Source organism: Chiloscyllium plagiosum, unplaced genomic scaffold, assembly GCF_037043375.1.
Source record: "Chiloscyllium plagiosum isolate Xiang-an unplaced genomic scaffold, Cpla_swu_hap1 HiC_scaffold_37, whole genome shotgun sequence".
Taxonomy (NCBI): Eukaryota; Metazoa; Chordata; class Chondrichthyes; order Orectolobiformes; family Hemiscylliidae; genus Chiloscyllium; species Chiloscyllium plagiosum.
Window position 1 is genome coordinate 22,415,577 of NW_028270175.1, and position 26,091 is coordinate 22,441,667.

Sequence of the window (26,091 nt, forward strand, 5' to 3'; positions counted from 1 at the left end):
GTCCAACTCGTCCATGCCGACCAGATATCCCAACCCAATCTAGTCCCACCTGCCAGCACCTGGCCCATATTCTCCAAACCCTTCCTATTTATATACCCATCCAGATGCCTTTTCAATGCTGTCATTGTACTAGCCTCCACCACTTCCTCTGTCAGCTCATTCCATACACGGATCACCCTCTGTGTGAAAAAGTTGCCCCTTAGGTCTCTTTTATATCTTTCCCTTCTACTTAACTCTTTAATATTGCAAATGAATCTGCTTCTATCCCCTATTCAGATCACAACAACTCACCATGTAAATAAAACGTTTCTCATGCCCATTCTGTTTTATGAGTAAAATTGTATGAACTTACAAATAATGATCTTGCTGTTTGGTGAAGAATTGAAACAGAACTTGACAATTAGAAAACCAATAATACATTGTTTCTGTTACTAATGTAAAAAGGAAGAGTTGTTGGAGTACTGGCATTATCACAGGATTGGTATTCCAGGGACCAAAGCTCCAGAAACACGAATGATCAAATTTGGATTTAGTTAATAAATCTTGAATTCAAAAAGCTAGTCTAATAGCAACTAGGAATTGTCAGTAAAACAAATGTAGTTCATTAATACTCTTCAGGGGAGGAAAACCTGCAATTTTTACCCACTGTGGCCTACCTAAGCGTGACTCCAGCCCATACCGATGTAGTTTAGATGAGTGTGGGATTTAGATGGGCATGGAGATGAAGGTGAAATGTGTGGGGAATGAGATAAGTGACAGTGGACGGGTGAGGTGAAAGTGAGGGTTGGAGCGAGTTGAATGTGAGAGAATGGAAGGTGTGTGGTGAAGAAGATAGGAAGGTGGACGGGATGAGGTAAGGGGCTGTAAGGGAGGAGGTGAGAGGTGAGTGTGTCAGCGGGAGCGCATATGTTAAAAATAGAGGGGGCAAGGTCTCGGGGTGACGGTGTAGATCTGTGGGTGGGAACGTAAGAAGGTTGGTGAGTGTTTGGTGAGTGCGAAGGGTGTAAAGGTGAAGATAATAAGTGTCGATGGAGGGGTGAAGGTGGGCAGTGTGAAGGCGGAGAGAGGGGACGTATGGTGGACAGACCAGAACCACTCCGTCTCGCGCGATACCATTAGGTTCAAACTGAAGCTCGCGCTCTCGCTACGCAGGCTGATGACATCACGGCGTACGGCGCAGCAGGGCAAGGTCAGGCCCAAGGGGCCCACGATGGATGCGGCCTAGGGGGCGGGGGGAGTCCGGGAACAATGGGCTTGTCGGCAGAATCAATCCGAAGTGTAATCAGTCGCTAGCACTGTGAACGGCGATCAGCAATCGACTTAGTATTCGGATAGGCCGGGGTACGGAACCAAATATCTGGGTGTCCGGTTAAGGTTTTGTCCACGTATCATTCCCAACTATTCTGTTGTTGTCGTCTCCTCTCGTACCTGTCTTATTCTGACTACAGAACAAAATTGGTCCTATTTATAGGGCAGTATCGTCTTGGGCTAAGATTTGAGCGTGGCAACATATTTAAACACAGAATTGGATTTGCATTGAAATAATATTCGAAGTGTTAATCTGTTGAATTAACAATAAAATTCGTTATAAATATTCCAAGGGGAATTGGGCTGAGACAGGGAGGAAAAGATCTTGATCTCGTCTCCTTTATAATGCTCCATGAAAACTCTCCTCGACCAAGCTTTTGTTCACCTAACTTTAAATCTTGTGTGTCTTCATGTCAATTTTTTATTGATAATCTTGTTTGTTAAATGCCTTGGAGAATTTGTTACACATTTTTCATCTGAAAATATGACACTGCTCTCTGGATTAGTTGTAATTTTTTTTATTTGACAGGTGTTTGTAAACATGACCACCCTTACACGACAGGACCTCAATTTTGGACAAGGTGCAGTTTTTGATATTCTCACTATCAGTAATATTGAAATTGTAACAAAATCCCCAACTATTTTATTTTCAGTTAATTCCCATTTCCTTCTAACATGCTTACAGTTTGGGAGATAGTGCATGGTTGACTACTGCTTGCCCAAATGGCTGATGGATAGTCGTGGTCATCATAACTGCATCTGATCCCCTATTCACCTGATGTCATATCTGAGTCAGAGTTAATTAGTGATGTGGAATGAGGATAACTCAGTTTCTTTTGCATCCTGTACAAAGATGCTGAGGTCTCTACAACTGTGTTCCCTAACTCTACATTCAACTAATATCCAAACATGCACTGCTGTTTATAGGCTGTGCTGCAATGTCCTTGTGTATCTTTATGTGCAGCTGGTCTTATCTTTGCAATGCCTCTCTCTTCAGTTGTTGCAGATGTACTGTGTGAATTTCTGGAAGTAGCTATTCATATGATCCTGTATGTTCGTGAGGTTTATCCTATTGGAATCTTTCAGAAGAGGAAAAAGTACAATGTACCTGTCCAGGTGAGTCAAGTGATGAGCTTCCAGCTTGTTGCTACGCTGCAGAAGACTATTTCAGACTAAGATAGTTTATGCTCTGAACTTTGTCGCTCTTTGCTACTCGGATGCATCATTTGAGTCTGTTTAGTATGGAGCAATTATGATTTAATGACTTAAAAAATTCTGAATACTGCTTTGTTTACCCTTTGCTCTCTTTGTCTAGATGTCGTGCCACCCAGAGCTTAACCAGTACATCCAGGACACATTGCATTGTATCAAGCCTCTGATTGAGAAGGTTGGGAAGACTTTTAATTGGCTGTTTCTTTAATTGTGTATAGTTTATATGAAATTGCTTTCCATTGAGTTAGCTTGGTTCCAATTACTTCTCCTTATCCTCACTACATACTATATCTTCTTCTAAAGATGCATAGCTACTTATACTAGAATGTGTACAATAGCTGTTTCTGATTTGCTACTGTCTACATGCTGACTTTTTATCTGTCCCAAATATTTGTTTGGCAGAAGGGGGTTTTTTAAAATCTGTTTTTGTTCATTGATTAATGTACTGGTAAATAGCTTTAGGAAGGAAAGTTGAGTAAGAGTAGGCTGGGAATTCTGTGCTGAATTACCTAGTTTCTGACTCCTCAAAGCCTCTATAAGGCAAAAGTCAAGAATGTAATAGAACATTTACTAGCTACCCTGAGAGGTCACAAGAACACTTGGTTTGATAGCATTCATGACTGAGTAGTCTGCTTGATGACCCTACTACTGGACTTTATTATGATCCCTTCCATAATGATGAACTATGGCAACTCTTCAAGGTAATGTTAAACGCACCTCTAATACATGACTAAAAGCAAACATTTTGTTGAGACATGATTATCTCCAAGTTCCCTCCAAAATACACACCATATGGACCTGGCAATCTATTGTTCAATTACTGTCATTGGATTAAAATCTTGATATTTCCTATCTAATGGTATTGTATGACTAACATGTGTGCTGAGGATTAAGAAGGAGACAATAAATGTGGCCTGACAGTGTCCACTCTACTCTTGAACAACTATTTTATAAAAATCCCTGCATTCCAATAAAACATTGATTTCTTCTGTCTGCTTTTTGGTCAATCTTTGTTCATGCCTGTTTGTTAATACTTCGGTAGTGAGCTGCCTGTGCACTGTGATCTGTGATCTTTTGTCTTGTTTAGAATGAAGTGGATCGGATGGTGGTAGTGATCCTGGATAAAGAGCATCATCCTGTAGAGCGCTTTGTTTTTGAAATATCACAACCTCCTCTCTTGTCTGTCAGGTGAGATATTTTCAGCATTGTTAATTTTCTTGTACTACTTTTATTGTGACGGAGATGATTTTCTCCCTCTGCCATCCTGCCAGAAATTGAAAGCCCATTTTCTGATTAATTGAGGAATTTGGCAAACTTAGGGAAGCACTAACTGTTTATCTGAATACATAAGCTGATGACTGACTGACTGGCTTAGGGCTCTCTGCAAAACTATTAGGAAGTGATAAAGAGCAAAATCAACCATTTGGGAGTAGAGGGGCCTTGGAATCTGTGTCGGTATTTTCTCTAAATTATGTAGAATTTTAGATGTGAGGCCAGGATCACACATGGCTGTGCTCTTCCTATAGTCAAATAAACTCTTTTGAGGCTCACGTTTGATGGCTAGCTACCAGGGAGTATTTAATGCTAATTCAGCAATGCCCAAAAGAGTGTGATGTGAAAGGGAGGAAAGAGAAGTTAAGGACAGAGTATTGAAAGGGCACTTGAAACAACCATATTTTTAATTGATTGGATTTTCCTGTGGCATCTGTTATGTATATTTGCTGTTTTACAGCTCTGACTCACTGCTTTCCCGTGTTGAGCAGCTCCTTCGAGCATCGATCCTGAAGATCAGTGTCTGTGATGCAATTCTTGATAGCAACCCACCAGGTGAGTCTATGCTTGGTGGCAGTAACACACACAGTCCTTTGTACAAGCTATGAATTATTCAGCCATTGTTTTACCAAGTTATGAATTTTGCCAACTTCAGCTAGACACCCAGGCCAAAACTGACTGAGTATAATCTGACTGAAGGAATAAGAAAGTACTTTCTACCTTTTTTTAACCACTTCTCCTCCTGAAAATAACACACTGGGAATTCAGCCTGGCAACGTTTTGATTTGCATGGCTCTGTAGATTATTTTGCTGTGCTACTTAAGTGGCATTACTCTCTCTTAGTATTGTTTTGGAATTTTCTAGTGCAGAAGCTGAAATAAATTCTCCCCGAGTCTTATCTCCTTTGTTTGTATTTATTAGAATTGTGTTGTTTATTTCTAGGTTGTACCTTCACTGTGTTGGTTCATACCCGCGATGTTGCTACACGAAATATGGAGAAAATTCAAGTGATAAAGGTGAGCATAATATCTGGGTAGACTCTGCAATGGAATAGAATCTTTGGTGTGCAATGTTTTAATAGTGAACGTTAATATGATTCATGTTTTGAGTTGGAGAGATTCTGTTTCCAAGTGTGACTAAGTCAATGGCTGTTTATGTTATTAATAATTCCCTTTGTTCAAAGACGGTCGCATTGTGGTGATGTCACTAGAGGCTCAGGCTCCTGTTTGGGGAACATGGGTTTGAATCCCACCATAACAAATGGTGAAATTTAAATTCTGGAATTTAAAAGCTAGTCATATAAAAGCTAGTATGTATGTCAAATAGTAGTAGAACGATTGTTGCAAAAACCTATCTAGTTCACTAATGTCTTTTAGGGAAGAAAATCTGCTGTCCTTACCTGTTCTGAACTACATGTTTGAGTTTATTTTATTATTGTGACAGGTACTGAGATACAGTGAAAAGTGTTGTTTTGCATGGTATACAGGCAGATCGTATCATATAAAGGGCATTAGGATAGCAAAACAGTGTGCAGAATAGAGAGTTTCACCCACTGAGTTCAACATTAACACTTGGGAGGTCTGATGAAATGACTGGTAACAGTGGAGAAGAAGCTGTTCTTGAATTGTTTGTTTGTGTATTCAAACTTTTATATCTTCTGCCTGACTGAAGAGGATGGAAGAGAGTATAAGCAGGATGGTAAGGGTCTTTGATTATGTTGTTTGCTTTCCTGAGGCAGCAGGAAGTATAGATCGAGTTAATGGATGGAGGGCTGGTTTGCATGATGGACTGGGTGGTGTTCATGACTCTCTGTAGTTTCTGGCTGTCTTGGGAAGAGCAGTTGTCACATCACATTGTGATGCATCCAGATAGGATGCTTTCTGCAATGCATCAATGAAAGGTTGTACAGGTCTTTGTGGACATGTTGAATTTCCTTAGTGTTCTGAGGAAGTAGAGGTCGTGTTTGGCATCCTTGACTGTTGTGTTGACATGGGTGGACAAGGACAGATTGTTGATGATCATCATTCCCATGAACTTGATGCTCTTGACCATTTCCATCTCAGCACAATTGATGAAGACAGGGGTGTGCCCTCTACTCCATTTCTTGAAGTCAATTACTAGCTACTTCTTTTTGCTCACATTGGAGAGATTGTTGTCTTTCTACCATGCCACTCAGCACTCAGTCTTTTTCTTGTACTCACATGTGGCACGTGGTTCCAGATCCACAGAAATTTACTATTACCTGTTGTCTGAATGGCCTAGCAAACCACTTAGTTCAAGAGCAAGTAGAGGTAGGCAACAAATATTGGCTATGCCAGCAACACCCCTGTCCCACTCGCCAATTGAAAAAGAACTGAATTACACCACCTTTTAAAATTTACTGGCATTGTGTACTCCTTGAAATTAAAACCTGTGCCATGCTGATCTTCTGTGATGATTTACATTATCGCTTCTTGTGTTTGACACAGATGGCCATATCATCATCTTTCGTTGTTTCCGTCCTTGAGGGCTAATACTCTTGGACTGTGTAAATGTCACCAATGCATAACCAATAATGGTTTCTCTTACTGTTTCTACACACTCGCTTTCAGAGTTTCCTCTTTGATCAATCCTTGGCTCTATCCTCCTTAACAAAATCCGTAGACATGAACTTAATTGCCATTTTTAGGTTGACGACATCAACTCTACCTTGTCCGTCACCCTCTGTCAATATCATGGTTACCATCTTAGCTGTATTATCTGGATAAATTGTTCCTTCCCCTTCAAGCTATTAGCTCACTTTGAATCAACTGAGATCTAAATCCCAAATTTTATTCATCGCCAATTTGTCTTGCACTTCATGTCACGAAACTGGAAACAATTTGAACGATTATTTGATTCCCAGAATACTTCACTTTTACACATGCTGAGGTTGAATTCTGTCTGCTTTCTGTTAGCCCATTCCATGATCTCAGCAATACTCTTTTGTAACTTCCTTTAAATTTAAAGAATTAACTATTCCTTCTATTTTTGTATCACCTGCTATTTTAACACCACTGACTTGAAAACCACATCTATATCATTGCAAACAGAAGTGATTCCAAACTGTCAATCCTCTGGCACTTTAGTCTATAGTCTAGCAGTGAGTTATTTTTCTATGTGTTAAATCTCAAAAGCACTTGGTTATAGATAATGAAGACTTTCCCTGGTCACTGCATCAGAGCAAAGTTCTGTAGATACTTCACATTATGTTGAGTATGACAGTGGGCATTTATGTAAATCTGGGGAATAGGTAGCTCCATAAATACCTTCTTTGACCGTGACCACTGTCCATATGCTTAACTGAATTGCCTATTGTCATTGTGATCAGGAAAAATGATACACCTCTTGATCCAAGTCATCCACATGGTGCAAGTAAGGACTGCTTTGGAAATTTCCTCATCTTGGATGGGGTTGCTGCAGGAACTGTCAACAATTAGCCTTGAAACAATTTAGACAATTCTGACCAGAATGTTATGAATGAATTTGCCCAGGTGTCCCACAATACCAAAGTGGTGAAATTAATACCAACACAAGCCAGTACCAATGCAAAACAGTCTCACTTTCTTTGGAACAAAATTACAATAATCTTTACTACTAAACATACTACCTCTAATCTATTTGGCCTCTTAAGGTTACAATACTTCCTGAATCTTTTGTAAATTTATGCAGTCGCTCTTTGGGCTCTGTCTCTGGGTCTGTGAAGCTGCTTTCTGCCTCTCTCCCTCTGGATGGTCAGCTGGTCTCTCCCTTTTGCCATGCTGTTCTCCTCACAAGGCCTCAACAAGATTCCACAAGCGACTGAAAACAGCAAAGGCTGGAGGTCACAGCAGATAACTCTAGACTCAAAACATTAGCTTGCTCTCTCTCCATGGATGCTGTCTGACTTGCTGTAATCTCCAGCATTTTTTGTTTTCAGTACAGTTTCCAGCATGTGTACTGATTTGCTTCGAGATTCCAAGAGCGAAGTCTGCAGATGAACCCTGTTTTTATATCTTTTAGATGGTTTTCTGGAACTTAGTATAATTCTGGCCAGTCATGGAGACACACTTAATAGTTTGAAACAAGGGTCAATCATTTAGATGCTCCATCTGAAATGCTATAACTCTAATACATTGGATGGATCAATTTTTGTCCAATGTGTGCAGGAGGGTTTCCTGACACATTATGTTGACCAACAAGAGAGGAGGCCACATTGGATCTGGTGCTTGGTAATGAACCAGGCCAGATGTTTGATTTAGTGGTAGATGAGCACTTTGAAGAGAGTGACCATAATTCAATTATGTTTAGTTTAGCGATGGAAAGGGATAGGTACATGCCACAGGGCAAGAGTTATCGATGGGGTAAGGGCAATTATAATGCGATTAGGCAAGACTTAGTATGCATAGAATGGGGTAGCAAAATGCAGGGGATGGAGACAATCGAAATGTGGAGCTGGTTTAAGGAGCAGATATTGCATGTCCTTGATGGGTATGTCCCTGTCAGGCAAGGAGGAAGTTATAAGGTAAGAGAACCGTGGTTTACTACAGAAGTTACATCTCTTTTTAAGCGGAAGAAGGAGGCTTATGTGATGATGAGACTAGATGGTTCCGATAAGGCGATGAAGAGTTACAGATTAGCTAGGAGTATTTTAAAGAGAGAGTTAAGAAGAGCAAAGAGAGAACATGAGTAGTCTTTAGCAGGTAGAATATAGGAGAACTCTAAAGCTTTCTATAGGTATGTGAGGAATAAAAAGATGACTAGGATAGGAATAGGGCCAGTCAAAGACAGAAGTGGGAAGTTGTATGTATCCTGTGGAGATCGGAGAAGTGCTAAGTGAATATTTCTCATTGGTTTTCACTCAGGAAAAGGAGAATATTGTAGAGGAGAAGAATGAGATATGAGATATTAGACTGGAAAGGATCAAGGTTAATACGGAAGAGGTGTTATCGATTCTCGAAGGAGCGAAAGTAGACAAGTCCCCTGGGCCGGATGGGATTTATCTGAGGATTCTCTGGGAAGCTAGGGAGGAGGTGTAGTGCCTTCGGCTTTGATCTTTGAGTTGTCATTGTCTACAGGTTTAGTATCAGAGGACTGAAGGATTGCAAATGTTGTGCACTTGTTCAAGAAGGGCAATAGAAATGACCCAGGTAATTATAGACCAGAGAACCTTTACGTCTTTTGTAGGAAAAGTTTTGGAAAAGATTTATAATCATCTAGCAAGTAACAATGTGATTGCAGATAGTCAATAGGGTTTCGTCAAGGGTTGGACATGTCTCAAAAACCCTCATTGAGATTTTTGAGAAGGTGACCAAGCATGTGGATGAGGGTAGGGTAGTTGACATGGTGTGCATAGACTTCAATAAAGCCTTTGATAAGGTTCCACATGGTAGGCTGTTGGGCGAAAATGCAAAGGCATGGGTTTGAGGTGATTTAGCAGTTTGGATTAGAAACGGACTTTCTGTAAGAAGTTAATGAGTGGTGGTTGATGGAAAAAATTCAGCCTGGAAACCGGTTACTAGTGGTGTGTCACAAGAATCTGTTTTGGGACCACTACTGTTTGTCATTTTTATAAATGACTTAGATGCAGGTATAGGTGGCTAGATTAGTAAGTTTACAGACGAAACTAAAGTCATTGGAGTAGTGAACAGTGTGGAAGAATGTTGCAGGATGCGGGGAACCTGGATAAACTGCAGAATTGAGTTCAATGCAGCTAAATGTGAGGTGATTCACTTTGGGAAGAATAACAGGAAGGCAGAATACTAGGTCAGTGGAAAGATTCTTGGTAGTGTGGATGTGCATAGATCTCTGAAAGTTTCCACCCAGGTTGATAGTGCTGTTAAGAAGGCATACGGTGTGTTAGGTTTTATTGGTCGAGGGATTGAGTTCCGGAGCCATAATGTCATGCTGCAACTATACAAAATGCTGGTGCGGCCTCACTTGGAATATTGTGTACAGTTCTGGTCACTCCATTACAAGAAGGATGTGGAAGCATTGGAAAAGGTGCAGAGGAGGATTTACCAGGATGTTGCCTGGTCTGGAGGGAAGGTCTAATGAGGAAAGGTTGAAAAACTTGGGTCTGTTCTCATTTGAAAGAAGAAGTCTAAGAGGGGATTTGATAGAGACATTCAAGATGATCAGAGGATTAGATCCGGTCGACAGTGAAAGTCTTTTTCCTAAGATGATGACTTCAGCTTGTATGAGGGGGGCATAGCTACAAACTGAGGGGTAATAGATTTAAGATAGAGGTCAGAGGTAGGTTCTTTACTCAGAGAGTGGGAAAGGCATGGAAGCTACATTAGTTAACTCAGCTACATTAGGGAGATTTAAACAATCCTTGGACAGGCACATGGATAATGATGGGATAGTGTAGGGAGATGGGCTTAGATTAGTTCACCGATCGACACAACATCGAGGGCCAAAGGGCCTGTTCTGCATTGTATTGTTCTATGTTCTATGGCATGCTATTGTTAGTTTCTTTGTTTAGCAGGACCCAGTGCCTTTCTGTTTGGCCTCTCCTTTGATTAGTGGATAAGGTTTTGGGATATGTCTGTCCAGAATAACTGGTGCCTTTTACATTATGCTAATGTCATTAGCACCTGGCTGTTGTGTTTGTACTGTGTCTGGTGCACAGTGGCTTTTTTGATTTCAAAGTTTTACTTGGCCAGTGTAGCCAGCATCCCTTGTTGTATCGCCAAATTAGCCATCTATCTATGTTTTAGCACATGAACTGAATTCAATACTCACCCTCTTTCCCCTCTGTGTTAAGCTTGTTTCAACCATCAGTATCCAGATTATCATTGGCCAGAAATTGGCAGGATCATCTATACAGGAGCTGGTCAGAGGCTCAGAATTTTGCAGTGATTAACTTTGCTGATTCATGAGAATACCTATCCTGCAAGTCCCTCTCCAAGTTACATGTCAGTCTGACTTGGATCAATGTTGTTATTATTGCTTCATTGTCACTAGGTGAAAATCTTGAAACTTTTTTTTAAACATAGTGGGTCTACTTATAGTGCATTGACTGCAGTGTTTCAAGAAGACAGCTCTCCATACCTTTTTGTAGTGAAATTGGGGACTGGAAATAAATGCAACCGAGCCAGCAAAACTCACATCATCTGATGAAATGAAAAGAAACCTCTCTATAATGTATCAGTACTTTCCAATCTATTCAGAAAAAAAAATTACTACATTGTTAAAACAATGCCTAATCATGCAGGAGACAACTACTTCAAACCCAGACCTGGAAACACTGCACACAGTCCTCTGACCTACTATTGAAATACGAAAAGCAGCAACACCATGTGGAATAGTGTCACCTGCAAGTTTCTTTCAAGTTGCTCGCTATCCTAGCTTTAATATATATCTTTGATCTAATATTGTCATTGGATAATACCCTGGAGTTTGCCATCCAACAAATTCTAGCAACACCAGTACAATAACTGACTAGCGGTTCAAGCTCAACCAACACAGACTGCTGTCTCTGGGCATCCAGGATAATAATAAACTTCCCAAACCCAAGAACAAATGCATCATAACCACCAATTAGGATTATGTTTCAGCCTTGTTTGTTTGTTCCTGGTGTAGGACTTCCCATGGATCCATGCTGATGAACAGGAGGTGAACATGCGAGAGCCACGGCTAATCCCGTTAAAAACTATGACATCAGATATCTTAAAGGTAATAGTTATGTTTCTCATGAGGCGTGTTCTGTATGTGATTCATGCAATAGTGGCTCATGACCTTTGATTGTACGCTTGTCAGATATTGGAGGAATTCTTGACCAGAAGAATGGATTAGATGGTAACGTGGGGTGTTAATGGAGGCCACTAGCATCATCTAACTAACTTTGTCAGAATGTTTGAATCATCAGTAGCCAATATGGTTAACCTAGATTTCTGTAACTGCTACTTCATGAGTTATGTCAGGAACATGGATGCCAATATCTCTTTAAAATCTGTTTGGAGGGATATGGGCCAAGCACCGGCAGGCAGGATGAATTGAGTTTGGGATTATGGTTAGCATGGACTGGTTAGACTGGAGGGTCTGTTTCCGTGCTGTCTGACTCTAACTCTATATTGTAGTGATGCTGCAGGAAACTGTGTATGTGTAGTACTATGGCATCATTTTTGGAGTTGCACTTAATTTGTTTTTACTCTTTTATAGATGCAATTATATGTTGAAGAGAGAGCTCAGAAAACATCCTGATGTCATTGTGTATAGATGATTTGACATACAAAATGAAGAGGAGATCCCAATACCTGTACACTGGCTATATTTCATTACTGAAGTGACATTTGGAGTGGAAGTGAACTTTCAAAGTTCACTAAATATGAAACATTATTAGGGACCAATTCCTGAATTGGTACCTAAGGGTTTTAACCCTTTTATAATGTAGTGATAGTTTGTAGTTGGACATTGTATTGTGCTGCATTAATTGAGAAAATGAAATTTTGTGTAAATTTTTGGTTCCAGATCTGAGTTTGAAATAGCTATCTCCTGCTTGATTTGGTGTTGTTTTAACGATGTAGTAACTTTTATCTGAATAGTTCGGATACCATTCATTCAACACTGTACAAAGGCACGAAATGACTGTCTCGATTCCGTCCCCCTCCCAAAATAACGATCAGTTTCCACAATAAGGAATTGGTCAACTGTGGGAAAGGCTACAGCCAGTACCAAATAGGAGGGAACAGACCGGATTAGAGAGACAGATTAGCGACCAGGAGAGAGCAGAAACATCATTTTATATGGCGTTCCGAGAAGAATCGCTGGATGAAAGGACATCTTATAAATTTTTAATTAAAGGTTTGAGAATTGTGTTTTTGTTATACTTTTAAAATGCTGAAAATAAAATGTTTGCATAAAGAACTAAACCGTTTACAGTGAAATCTATTAACAGCCTTTTTAACCCTACACGTTATTTATTCTTTCTTTCTTTTGGTGATGGAACAACAACGTACTTCTGCGAAATTCCCTGGCAATGCTCGAGAAGCTGAGTGTGGGGTGTAATGTGGGTGGGCTGCAGTGACGTATTTATACTCAAAAGGGCGGGGTTAGTGTCGCTTCGGCCAATCACGTTTGACTGATACTTTGTGGACTTTGCCCGGTGTGGCCATGTTGAATATTATTTCTACTTCACGGCCTGTGGTAAAGGGGTGTCCTTTGGCTTTCCGCATCATGTCTTCATGTTCTGCCGAGGTGCGGCCCAGAACCATCCTGGGAACTATGGAGTTTGGCCGTCGCGCGGATCCACAGCAAAGCGCAGCCATGGTGTGCGCGTTCATGGAGCATGGGCACGACGAGCTGGACAGCGCGTTCATGTACGCGGACGGGCGCTCGGAGGAGATCATTGGCTCGATGGGCCTCGGACCGAAAGGTGAATAGTGGGCGTAAACCGTTCGGCCTGTCGCTGTCTTTCCACCCACTCACCGCATATCTGCATTCTCTTACGGCGTAAAAAAATTGCTTATTTCTGCCCCAAATAAGACGTAAGAGCAGAAGAAGTTTGAGTTTGGGGAGCTTTGTTATGAGTAGATTAGATTAGATTCCCTACAGTATGGAAACAGACCCTTCAGCCCAACAAATCCACACCGACCCTTCGAAGAGTAACCCACCCAGACCCATTCCCCTACCCTATATTTACCCCTAACTAATGCACCTAACACTATGGGCAAGTTAGAATGGCCAATTCACCTGACCTGCACATTTTTGGATTGTAGGAGGAAACTGGAGTACCCATGGGGCAGGCTTTCAAACCTTTTCGAAGAATGCTTACAAAACAGAGGAAGGACATATAGCCAGTTCAACCCTGACAGGCTGTCTGCAACAGCCCCAGTCTTTTCAAATAGGCATGCATGTATTTAGATTAGATTAGATTCCCTACAGTGTGTAAACAGGCCCTTCGGCCCAACTAGTCTACACCGACCCTCTGAAGAGTAACCCACTCAGATCCATTCCTCCAACTAATGCACCTAACTCTATCGGCAATTTAGCATGACCAATTCATCTAACCTGCACATCTTTGGACTGTGGGAGGAAACCAGAGCACCCGGAGGAAACCCACGCAGACACTGGGAGAATGTGCAAACTCCATGCAAACAGTCGCCCGAGGCTGGAATCGAACCCGGATCCCTGGCACTGCTGCTAACCACTGAGCCACCATGCCGTCCCATTGGTGCTAAGCCAATTTCTCTTTTGAAAGTTTTTTTTTAGATTAGATTAGATTACTTACAGTATGGAAACAGGCCCTTCGGCCCAACAAGTCCACACCGACCCGCCGAAGCGCAACCCACCCATACCCCTTACCTAACACTATGGGCAATTTAGCATGGCCAATTCACCTGACCTGCACATCCTTTGGACTGTGGGAGGAAACCGGAGCACCCGGTGGAAACCCACGCAGACACGGGGAGAATGTGCAAACTCCACACAGTCAGTTGCCTGAGTCGGGAATTGAACCCGGGTTTCTGGCGCTGTGAGGCAGCAGTGCTAACCACTGCGCCTTCTTTCAGTACCGCTGTCCAGGTTACTCACTGAGTAAAAGTTGTTTATTTTCATGTTAAATATTCTATGCTTTAGAAAAGATGATGTGAAACTTGAAAGGGTTCAGAAAAGATTTATAACGATGGGTAATGGAGAGGATCCTGGGTAATCCAAGATGGAGGACAGGAACAATTTCTGGCTGTAAGAGCTGCTCCTTTTTTTGAGGTATTTTAGGTGTTGGAGGTGATTTCCTCGAATTCCAGGAGGAACAATTACTGTTTTATATGCTGTTGCATTGTTTTGTAACTTTGGGGAAAAAAAAAGTCAAAACAACAGCAGTTTAAAAGGGAGAAGGGCAGACAAAGGATGCACATGATGAGGACAGTGCAGGAGAGAGAGAGAGAAAACCTGCACAGCCTTTGCTGTTTGAATTTGTGTTTCGCTGGACATCGGAGTGCATCTGGGAAAATTAACAAACAGTGACATTCACAACTAATCTTGGAGGAACTGTTGGGCGAAGTTAACAGCACAGAATCAGAAGTTAATTGTTGTTTTAAGTCTGTCCAAGAGAAAGGCTGCAGTAGTGGGTACAGTGGATTCTTTCTTGATTATATGTTTTTGGAGATAAGTCTCTTGATTAAATTTAAAATATAAGCCATAGCTATTAATTTAACCTGGGGCAGTGTTTGTAGAGGAATAAGACAGTGTTATTTTCTGGGTCTGTAGATTGTGAAGGAGCAAAAATGGCCTTTGACAAGAAGTACATATCACTGCAGATCTGGGAGTTTAAAGAGAGTTTAAGGGTTACAGCGGATTATATCTGCCATAAATGCTGTTGGATGCAAATCTTATCAGATCGAGTGGATCGGTTGGAGAGACAAATAGAAGCGATGAGGAATTTGCAACAGCTACAGTATGTGATGGATGGCAATTATAGAAAGGGAGAAAAGTCTCAGATACAGTCACATAGATAGGTTAACTCCAGGAAGGGTAAGAGAGGTAGGCACCTAGTGCAGGAGTCTTTTGTGGATATATCCATTTCAAACAGGTATGCTGTTTTGGAAAATTAAGGGGTGATGGATTCTCAGGGGGATGGAGCACGAACAGCCAAGTTTCTCGTATTGAGACTGGCTCTAATGCAACGAGGGGTACGTCGGCTTCCAAGAGGTCAATTGTGTTAGGGGATTCTGTAGTCTGAGGTACAGACAGACGTTTCTGTGGCCAGCAGAGAAAAAGCAGAATGGTGTGTTGTTTCCCTGGTGCCAGGATCAAGGATGCCTCAGAGAGGGTGCAGAATGTTCTCACGGGAGAGAGGAGCCAGCAGGAGGTCATTATCCACATTGGAACCAACAACATTGGAAGGGAAAAGGTTGAGACTCTGAAGGGAGATTACAGAGAGTTAGGTAGAATTTTAAAAAGGAGGTCCTCAAGGGTAGTAATATCTGGATTACTCCCAGTGCTACGAGCTAGTGAGGGCAGGAATAGGAGGATAGAGCAGAGGAATGCATGGCTGAGGAGCTAGTGTATGGGAGAAGGATTCACATTTTTGGATCATTGGAATCTCTTTTGGGGTAGAAGTGACCTGTACAAGAAGGACGGATTGCACCTAAATCGGAAGGGGACTAATATACTGGCAGGGAAATTTGCTAGAACTGCTTGGGAGGATTTAAACAAGTTAGGTGGGGGGGTGGGACCCAGGGAGATAGTGAGGAAAGAGACGGGGTACAGCTGAGAACAGAAGTGAATCAAACAGTCAGGGCAGGCAGGGATAAGGTTTAGGACTAATAAATTAAACTGCATTTATTTCAATGCAAGGGGCCTAACAGGGAAGGCAGATGAACTCGGCATGGTTAGGAACATGGGACTGGGATATCATAGCAATTACGGAAACATGGCTCAGGGATGGACAGGACTGGCAGCTGAATGTTCCAGGATACAAATGCTGCAGGAAGGATAGAAAGGGAGGCAAAACAGGAGGGGGAGTGGCATTTTTGATAAGGGATAGCATTACAGCTGTGCTCATCCAGGGAAGTTATTTGGGTGGAACTGAGAAATAAGAAAGGGATGATAACCTTATTGGGATTGTATTATAGACCCCCAATAGTCAGAGGGAAATTGAGAAACAAACTTGTAAGGAGATCTTAGCTATCTGTAAGAATAATAGGGTGGTGATGGTAGGGGATTTTAACTTTCCAAACATCAACTGGGACTGCCATAGTGTTAAAGGTTTAGATGGAGAGGAATTTCTTAAGTGTGTACAAGACAATTTTCTGATTCAGTATGTGGATGTACCTACTAGAGAAGGTGCAAAACTTGACCTACTCTTAGGAAATAAGGCAGGGGAGGTGACTGAGGTGTCAGTGGGGGAGCTCTTTGGGGCCAGCGACCATAATTCTATTTGTTTTAAAATAGTAATGGGAAAGGATAGACTCGATCTAAAAGTTGAAGTTCTAAATTGGAGAAAGGCCAATTTTGAGGGTATTCGGCAAAAACTTTCAAAAGCTGATTGGAGGCAGATGTTCACAGGTAAAGGGACGGCTGGAAAATGGGAATCCTTCAGAAATGAGATAACAAGAATCCAGAGAAAGTATATTCCTGTCAGGGTGAATTGGGAAGATTGGTAGTATAGGGAATGATGGATGACTATTGAAATTGAGGGTTTGGTTAAGAAAAAGAAAGAAGCATATGTCAGGTACAGACAGGATAGATCGAGTGAATCCTTAGAAGAGTATAAAGAAAGTAGGGGTATACTTAAGAGGGAAATCAGGAAGGCAAAATGGGGACATGAGATAGCTTTGGCAAATAGAATTAAGGAGAATTCAAAGGGTTTTTGCAAATACATTAAGGACAAAAGGGTAACTAGGGAGAGAATAGGGCCCCTCAAAGATCAGCAAGGCGGCCTTTGTGTGGAGCCACAGAAAATGGGGGAAATACTAAATGAATATTTTGCATCAGTATTTACTGTGGAAAAGGATATGGAAGATATAGACTGTAGGGAAATAGATGGTGACATCTTGCAAAATGTCCATATTACAGAGGAGGAAGTGCTGGATGTCTTGAAATACATAAAAGTGGATAGATCCCCAGGACCTGATCAGGTGTATCCTAGAACTCTGTGGGAAGCTAGGGAAGATATTTGTATCATCAATAGTCACAGGTGAGGTGCCAGAAGACTGGAGGTTGGCTAATGTGGTGCCACTGTTTAAGAAGGGTGGTAAGGACAAGCCAGGGAATTGTAGATCAATGAACCTGACATTGGTGGTGGGCAGGTTGTCTGAGGGAAGCCTGAGGAACAGGATGTACATGTATTCAGAAAGGCAAGGACAAATTAGGGATAGTCAACATGGCTTTGTGCATGGAAAATTGTCTCTCACAAACTTGATTGAGCTTTTTGAAGAAGTAACAAAGAGGATTGATGAGGGCAGAGCAGTGGACGTGATCTATATGGACTTCAGTAAGGCGTTCGACAAGGTTCCCCATGAGAGAATGGTTAGCAAGGTTAGATCTCATGGAATACAAGGAGAACAAACCATTTGGATGCAGAACTGGCTCCAAGGTAGAAGACAGAGGGTTGTTTTTCAGATTGGAGGCCTGTGACCAGTGGGGTGCCACAAGGATCGGTGCTGGGTCCACTACTTTTCGTCATTTATATAAATGATTTGGATGTGAGCATCAGAGATATAGTTAGTAAGTTTGCAGATGACATCAAAATTGGAGGTGTAGTGGACAGCGAAGAGGGTTACCTCAGTTTACAACGGGATCTTGACCAGATGGGCCAATGGGCTGAGAAGTGGCAGATGGAGTTTAATTTAGATAAATGCAAGGTGCTGCTTTTTGGGAAAGCAAATCTTAGCAGGACTTATACACTTAATGGTAAGGTCCTAGGGAATACTGATGCACAAACAGACCTTGGAGTGCAGGTTCATTGCTCCTTGAAAGTGGAGTTGCAGATAGATAGGATAGTGAAGAAGGCGTTTGGTATGCTTTCCTTTATTGGTCAGAGTATTGAGTACAGGAGTTGGGAGATCATGTTGCAGCTGTATTAGACATTGTTTAGGCCACTTCTGGAATATTGCGTGCAATTCTGGTCTCCTTCCTATTGGAAAGATGTTGTGAAACTTGAAAGGGTTCAGAAAAGATTTACAAGGATGTTGCCAGGGTTGGAGGATTTGAGCTATAGGGAGAGGTTGAATAGGCCAGAGCTGTTTTCCCTAGGGTGTTGGAAGCTGAGGAGTGACCTTATAGAGGTTTATAAAATTATGAAAGGCATGGATAGGATAAATAGACAAAATCTCTTCCCTGGGGTGGGGGAGTCCAGAACTACAGGGCATAGGTTCAGGGTGAGAGGGGAAAGATATAAAAGAGACCTAAGGGGCAACGTTTTCACACAGAAGGTAGTAAGTGTATGGAATGAGCTGCTAGGGGAAGTGGTAGAGGCTAGTACAATTGCTACATTTAAAAGGCACGTGGATGGGTATATGAATAGGAAGGGTTTGGAGGGATATGGGCCGGGTGCTGGCAGGTGGGACTAGATTGGGTTGGGATATCTGGTCAGCTTGGACCGAGGGGTCTGTTTCCATGCTGTAAATCTCTATGAATCTATGTTGCTGGGGTTGGAGGCTTTGAGCTATAGGGAGAGGCTGAATAGGTTGGGCTATTTTCTCTGGAGCATTGGAGGCTGAGGGGTGACCTTAAAGAGGTTTTTAACATCATGAGGGGCATAGATATGGTGAATAGCCAAGGTCTTTTTCTCAGGGAAGCAGAATCCAAAACTAGAGGGCGTATGTTTAAGGTGAGAGGGGAAAGATTTAAAAGCGACCCATGGGGTAACATTTCCAGGCAAAGAGTGTATGGAATGAGCTGCCAGAGGAAGTGGTGGCGGTGGGTGCAATTACCTACCGGCAGCTGGATGAGGATATGAATAGGAAGGATTTAGAGGAATATGGGCCAAATGCTGGTAAATGGGACTAGATTAATTTAAGATGTCTGGTCGGCATGGACGAGTTGGACCGAAGGGTCTTTTTCTGTTTACGACTCTATGACTATGACTCTATGTCACTTTGGTTCATTTGATAATCTGTGTGTTGATCCTCAATCCTTCCACTATGGATACAGGCCCTCTTTAACTGTATTGACTAGGCCACCCATGATTTTGAACATGTCAAATTTTCTCCCTTGATTTTCTGCTGATTCTTGTTTCTTTCTTTATCTTAAAGTAAAGTTTGCAACAAAAGTGAATCCATGGGATGGGAAAACGCTGAAAGCAGAGAGTGTCAGAAATCAGTTTAAAACATCATTGGAACGCCTACAAAGGAAGAGTGTTGAGATCCTATATCTTCATGCCCCAGACCATGAGACACCAATTGAGGAAACACTAGCTGCTTGTCAGGAGCTTTATCAACAGGTACAATGTGGATATTAGTGTTCAACACTGAGCATGTGGGCATCAGGAACATGCAAGGAATATTTGAGTATAGAACAGGAATGAGAGGTATTTGGCTCATTAGGTCTGCCATCTTGATGAAATAACTATTCAATTAGTCTCACTTGCCATAGTACATTGAGCAATGCAATACCAAGTGAGTGCAAAATTATTGGAAGTACAGCTGTTCGGATGAGGTGCTAAATACAGGTCCTGTCCTTCTGTGTGAGTTGCTCAGGGGGTATTAAAGATCCCGTCAGGGCATGAGAACAGCATGAAAAAGATCTGCCAGTATCATAGCCAATATTCCTCCTTCAAAGGCATGCGAAAGATTAACAGCATTCGGTCTTGAGAGAAATATTTAAATATTACTGCCTTTCAGAGTGACTTGCTGCATGGAAAAGGCTTTGAGCAGTTTTTCAGTTTGCATGTTTTTAATAGAAATCCTGCCCTCACTGCAGAATAATGATGTGGCTTTTGTGTTCGATGTTCTTGCCTGTGAAATAACTTAGAAAACGTCAGAATGTTTTAATATGGATTTTGTTTTAGGGGAAGTTTAAAGAACTTGGCCTGTCAAACTATGCTGCATGGGAAGTGGCAGAGCTGTGTTCAATCTGTAAACATAATGGATGGGTCCTTCCTACCATTTATCAGGTATGTCAAAGAACGAGATTGGTAACATCTGACTTGCTGGATGATCTAATTCTGAGATTTGCCTTTAGTTGTACCCAGCTGGGTGTTCCCTTCTATCTTTCAATTAATTAGAATGTTATTTTATATATATATTTATTTAGTCATAGAGATGTATAGCACAGAAACAGACCCTTCGGTCCAACTTGTCCATGCCAACCAGATATCCCAACCCAATCTAGTCCCACCTGCCAGAACCAGCCCATATCCCTCCAAACCCTTCCTATTCCTATCCATGTGAAGCTTTCTGAAGTCACCAAGGTCACTTAGAGAGCAAGGTTAAATGGACAAAATCCTCTTCATTCACGAGGTTTCCAAGAGGTCTGACAACATTGTGATGGCTTTCTTACAGAATTCACATTGTTACGGTTTCTTCCTTGTGTGAATGTGTTGATGGACCAGGAGATAAACTCTGTGAATGGCTTGTCACACACCACACTCCTGGATGCTTGGGCATCAGTGTGAATCCATTTTTGGTTCAGGAAATCAGATGAGTGGGTGAAGCCCAGCCACAAATATTGCCCCAGAAGAGTTTCTCTCTGGTGCCTCAGAAGAGTTGAAGAACCAAAAGAGCTCAATTGTAAACCTACACTTGAAGGGTTACTCTCCTGTGTGGATTGTCTGATGCTGCAGGATGCTTTGTAACTGTGTGAACGCTTTCTCACAAACTTGATCCCAGGATGTGGATTTCAATGGTTAGGCGTTTTTGATCTATGAGAATACAATCTAATCATCCTCCCATGCTGTACTGTCTGTAACCTAGAGATTGTCCAAAACTCTGCCATCAATGCCTTAACTTGCACTAAGCTCTGTTTACCCATCACCCCAATACTTGCTAATCAACAATGATTTTTTGTTTCGGAAAGGTTCAACTAGTTATCAATCCTTGTTTACAGTCTGTTCCAGTATGTTGTTTACATTTCTTGTGTCTTTTCCTTCTCTTTTCCCCAAGGATATTTACTTCTGCAATTTGGCTTCTTGAACGTCCCCCATATCTCTTTCCTCCTTTTTAAGAGGCTTCTTAATCGTTATCTCTTTGTCCAAACTTTTGGACACCTGCCTTAATATCTGCTTGTGTGATTCAGTATCAGATTTTGTATTTTGAAACATATCATAGATCGATGCAGCATACAAGAGGCCCTTTGAATCTGCACTAATTCCACTTTCCAGCACTTGGTCCATACCCTTGAATGTCACATTTTAAGTGCTCGTCCATGTACCTTTTAAAGGTTGTGAAGTTTTGTCTCTAATGCTCTCCTAGGTGATGCATCCAAATCCCACCACTCTTGGTGCAAAATGTTTCCTCAAATCCTGTCTAAACCTCTTGCCCTTTCACCTTAAAAATGATGCTTCCTTGATATTGACCCTTCAACTAAGGGGAACAGCTGCTTCCTCTCCATTTTATTCATTCTCCTCATAATTTTATGCCTTTCAGTCAGTTCTCCCTTCAGCCTTCTCTGCTCTAAAGAAAATAACTTGAACCTATTCAAGCTGTCTTCATAGCTAAAATGCTCCGATCCAGGTGAATCTTCTCTGCACCCCCTCCAGTGCAGTCACATTGTTCCTATAGTGTTATTACCAGACTGCACACAGTAGTCCTGTTGTGACCTGACCAAAGTTTGTGTAGCTCCAGCATAACCTCCCTAGACTTATGCTATATGACTGATAAAGGCACGTGTGCTATATACTTTCTTAACTACCCCATTAACCTGTCCAGCTACTTTCAGGGATCTGTGGACAAGCATTCCAAGATTCCATGGTTTCACTAAGCTTTCTAGTGTCCTGCAATTCATTAAGTATTGCTTTGTCTTGTTGCTTCTTTCAAAGTGCACCAGCTCTCACTTTTCATGGTTAAACTGCATTTGCTACTGATCTGCTCATCTGACCGATCCATCTATATCTTTGTAACCTACAACCTTCTTCATTACTAATAACCACCTTGCCATTTTGTTGTTATGTTTATGATTTTAAAGGTGATGTAAACTTTCATTATTTTTTGTAGTTATTTAGAAAATTGGGACACTGTCCTTTGGAGGCTAGGGTATGGCCTCTATGAATTAATGTCTCCTACTGGAAATTCATATGTCTGTCGTATCCGAACATGTGACATGAACTTGCTCCTCCTCTATTGACTGAGATGTCTGTCCTCTTGTGCCATCCACGTTATTCCACCATTTGGCATGCGTCTCTCAGTGGTTTCAATCCTACCCTAAACTTCTCTCTCAACTCCTTTATGACCTCCTTTAAAACTGTTCACTTTGATCAATTTGTTCTCATACTCCTTAGCACCGTGAGTTTTTTTCAGATTAAAGTTTGCTTCTGTAAAATTTCTTGGTCAGTTTTCTCCTTTAATGGTGCTGCCTTTTAGATAAGACATTAAACCAGAGCAGTGTCTGCCCTGCCACATGGACATAAGTGGTCCCTGGGTACTATTTTTAGGAGCTGGATGTTGTCCCTGCTCTTTTGATCAATTTTTCTCTTCAACTAAGGTCATACATTACAAAATTGACTACATTTCAAAAGTACTTGACTGCTTGTTTGATGCATGTTTTCCACAAATGGACATATGGCTTTGGAATAATTTTGCTTGTTTTGTAGGGAATGTACAATGCCACAACTCGTCAAGTGGAGACAGAACTCTTTCCCTGTCTCCGACATTTTGGAATGCGATTTTATGGCTACAACCCGCTTGCAGGTAAGTATCATTCCAGAACAAAATGAAATATAAAATGAGTATCGGAATTTAGCAAAACAAATTATTCAGTTTGAACTATCCGGCTGTGAACATTCAGAAAAGGTTTCCACGTTGTTTGATGTCCAATGGCAGAGTTGCACTGTTCCCTATGCGGATTCAGATCATTATCACCACAATCAGAGAACTTAGGGCTCATAGAAAACCTGATTCATGTTGATTCACTCTCACCCCTTCATTGTAGGATGATCATATGCAGGAATAAGGGTCAATATCTTCAAGGGATGGAAGAAACTAGGTCCATTCCTAATCTTAATAAAATATCCTAGATCCCATACTGAATTTTGTACAGTCTAAATCATAAACAGCATTGCAGAGATCTCAGGATGGTGGGGTTTGTGGGTAGAGTCCTGAGGAATGGAGAGAATATAAAGTTTGTCTTGTTGGTGCAGGAGGGTTACTAACCGGGAAGTATACATTTGAAGACAAAAATGAGAAACAGCCCGTTGGCCGGTTCTTTGGAAACAATTGGGCTGAGGCTTACAGAAACAGGTGAGTCCACAAACTGTGCATGGTTGTTGGTCCTCATATTTTACCCTTCTCCTACAGCAGCAAAGATTGTTTGGCACCTAACTTTGGCTGATTTCTGTTTTCTTTCACTGCAAATTTTTTACTTGCTCAGGTATTGGAAGGAGCATCACTTCCGAGCTTTAGATCTAGTGAAGAAAACAATAGATACAACGTACAGTTCTGAGAAGCCAAGCTTGACAGCAGCAGCATTAAGATGGATGTATCATCACTCCAAACTCCGGGTATGGCACAGATTCTGCAATGTAAATAAATATCATTGTTACAAATTACAGTCTGAGGTGATGACTTGGTCCAGCCTGTCCAATGATAACTGTTTTACCAAGTGTGGAGGAGTGATCTTACTCATTATCTACCTTTTCCATTTGATATTGAATAAGTAGGCTTGGTACTATTTCCTTCCATTAAATAGTCTCTAGCCTACTCATTCTTCTCTATTCCTCTAGACAGGATTGTTCAATTACTACAGCTGATGTTTGTTTACTCTAGGGGGATCTTGGTGATGGAGTTATAATTGGAATGTCAACGATGGAACAGCTTCAGATGAACCTGGCTGCCTCAGCGGAAGGGCCACTTGCCCCGCCCGTGGTGGAAGCCTTTAATGAAGCTTGGAATCTTGTGGCGCACGATTGTCCAAATTACTTTCGATAGGAGGAGTCCTTCAAAATAGTGCTGAAGTAACTCTTAACAGTTAATTTCTTGATGAACCCAGTTCAAAGCCCTTACTATTAATTATTTCATCAATATCTGAATAAATTTAATGTAACTGATGTTAACAAAGCTCAGCTACCTTGTCTTTCTAGTGAAAAGTTGCTGAGTTGCAATGGGAAAATAACAACAACAGATGAGTAGTCAATGTAACTGTTCTATGATAAGAAATCTGACAGAAGACCAGCCTTGGACGAAATCACTTGCAAGATACAAGATTACACTCAGAGGACTTTCACTAAGTCCAGTCCCACAAATATGGAATTCAAAAATGAACACTTAATAGAATCAAAGCTGTTAGAAAAAGTACAACATTATGTTTATTTCAAATCTGTCTCCAATGGAGAATAAAAATAAACTAATAGATCATTTGTTTGTTAGTGCTTAAATCATTTATGATGTGGAGGTGCCAGTGTATAGTTCAAAAGGTTTCTTTTAAAGGACAAGCTTTCTTAACTAAATAATTTATAGCAATACAATAGGAGGAATCAACTGAAATAACAAAGATGTCATTCCACAGCAATGGATTCCATTACTTTTGTTATAAATTCCTCTGTTCATGTTTTTAGTGTTGTAGGGAAGATGCACCATTTCTTGTTTTTGGGGAGGTTGGGTGCAGAACCAATATGTACTACCTGATGTTGATAAATACACAATAGTATATTACAGAACATTAGCATGTTCAGTGGTAGCATGCCAAATTGAGACAAGGTTCAAACTTTAATTTGCATTTCAAAATTTCAGATAATCTTGACTGTCAATTCACACAGAGAATGTTATCAGAGGGATAGTATTGAGGGTGTGATGGGATATCCCTGCAATAAAAAAAATCTTGGTACTTTGAGTCATGAATCTGTACAGCATGGAAACAAAACCTTCGGTCCAACCTATCAATGCTGACCAGATATCCTAAATTAATCTAGTCCCATTTGCCAGCATTTGGCTCAAATCCCCTTCAATCCTTCCTATTCATGTACCTTTCCTTTTAAATGTTGTCATTGTACCAACCACCACCTCTTCCTCTGGCAGCTCACCGACACCACCCTCTGCCTGGAAAAGTTACCACTTGGGTTCCTTTTAAAGATCCTCTTTCACCTTAAACCTATGCTGTCTAGTTTTGGACTTTCCACCCTGGGACAAAGATCTTGGCTATTAACTCTATCCACGCCCATCATGATTTTATAAATCTTTAAAAGGTCACTTTTCAGCCTCTGATGTTACAAGAAAAATAGCCCCAGCTTATTCAGCCTCTTCTTGTAGCTCAAACCCTCCAACCCTCGCAATATCCTTATACATCTTTTCTGAATCCTTTCAAGTTTCACAACACCCTTCCTATAGCAGGGATACCAGAATTGAATACAGTATTCCAAAAGTGGTTGAACCCATGTCCTGTATAGCTGCAACATGACCTCCCAAATCCTCCACTCAAATATTCTGACCAATAAAGGAAAGCAAACCAACACCTTCACTATCCTGTCTATATCAGACTCGACTTTCAAGAAACTATGAACTGTACACTGAGGTCTGTTGAACAATACTCCCTGAGACCTTACATTAAGTGTGCAGGTCCTGCATGGATTTATTTTTTCCAAAATGCACCACCTCACTTATCTAAATTAAACTCCATTTAGAGTCTTAGAGATGTACAGTATAGAAACAGATCCTTCGGTCCAATTGGTCCATGCTTACCAGATATCCTAACCTAATAGAGTCCTAT

At 41.3% G+C, this 26,091-nt stretch overlaps 2 protein-coding genes across 4 annotated transcripts; both read left to right on the forward strand.

The window, feature by feature from the left end:
- Nucleotides 1-1,188: 1,188 nt before the first annotated feature.
- mad2l2 (mitotic arrest deficient 2 like 2) lies at nt 1,189-12,665 on the forward strand. Of its 3 annotated transcripts, none has more exons than XM_043675862.2 (9): nt 1,191-1,341; nt 1,838-1,889; nt 2,306-2,424; nt 2,624-2,695; nt 3,608-3,708; nt 4,253-4,347; nt 4,735-4,808; nt 11,377-11,469; nt 11,956-12,665. In XM_043675862.2, the coding sequence occupies exons 2-9, from the start codon at nt 1,850-1,852 to the stop codon at nt 11,995-11,997; spliced, it is 636 nt and encodes a 211-aa protein (XP_043531797.1). In that variant the 5' UTR covers nt 1,191-1,341; nt 1,838-1,849; the 3' UTR covers nt 11,998-12,665. The 3 variants fall into 3 exon arrangements, with proteins under 3 accessions (XP_043531799.1, XP_043531797.1, XP_043531798.1); XM_043675863.2 differs by having other exon boundaries at nt 1,213-1,374; XM_043675864.2 differs by lacking the exon at nt 1,838-1,889 and having other exon boundaries at nt 1,189-1,341.
- A 226-nt stretch (nt 12,666-12,891) lies between these two features.
- On the forward strand, nt 12,892-24,745 carry akr7a3 (aldo-keto reductase family 7, member A3 (aflatoxin aldehyde reductase)). The gene is made up of 7 exons (XM_043675859.2): nt 12,892-13,168; nt 19,491-19,678; nt 20,246-20,350; nt 22,985-23,081; nt 23,531-23,630; nt 23,761-23,890; nt 24,156-24,745. The coding sequence occupies exons 1-7, from the start codon at nt 12,907-12,909 to the stop codon at nt 24,315-24,317; spliced, it is 1,044 nt and encodes a 347-aa protein (XP_043531794.1). The 5' UTR covers nt 12,892-12,906; the 3' UTR covers nt 24,318-24,745.
- Nucleotides 24,746-26,091: the final 1,346 nt, after the last annotated feature.

Coding starts and splice junctions, on each gene's coding strand:
- mad2l2 (XM_043675862.2), top strand. CDS start 1,850: ATGACCACCCTTACACGACAGGACCTCAATTTTGGACAAG. Junction 2,696..3,607: donor TCAAGCCTCTGATTGAGAAG/GTTGGGAAGACT, acceptor TGTCTTGTTTAG/AATGAAGTGGATCGGATGGT. Junction 3,709..4,252: donor CCTCCTCTCTTGTCTGTCAG/GTGAGATATTTT, acceptor GCTGTTTTACAG/CTCTGACTCACTGCTTTCCC.
- akr7a3 (XM_043675859.2), top strand. CDS start 12,907: ATGTTGAATATTATTTCTACTTCACGGCCTGTGGTAAAGGGGTGTCCT. Junction 23,082..23,530: donor TGGCTACAACCCGCTTGCAG/GTAAGTATCATT, acceptor TTGTTGGTGCAG/GAGGGTTACTAACCGGGAAG. Junction 23,891..24,155: donor ATCATCACTCCAAACTCCGG/GTATGGCACAGA, acceptor TGTTTACTCTAG/GGGGATCTTGGTGATGGAGT.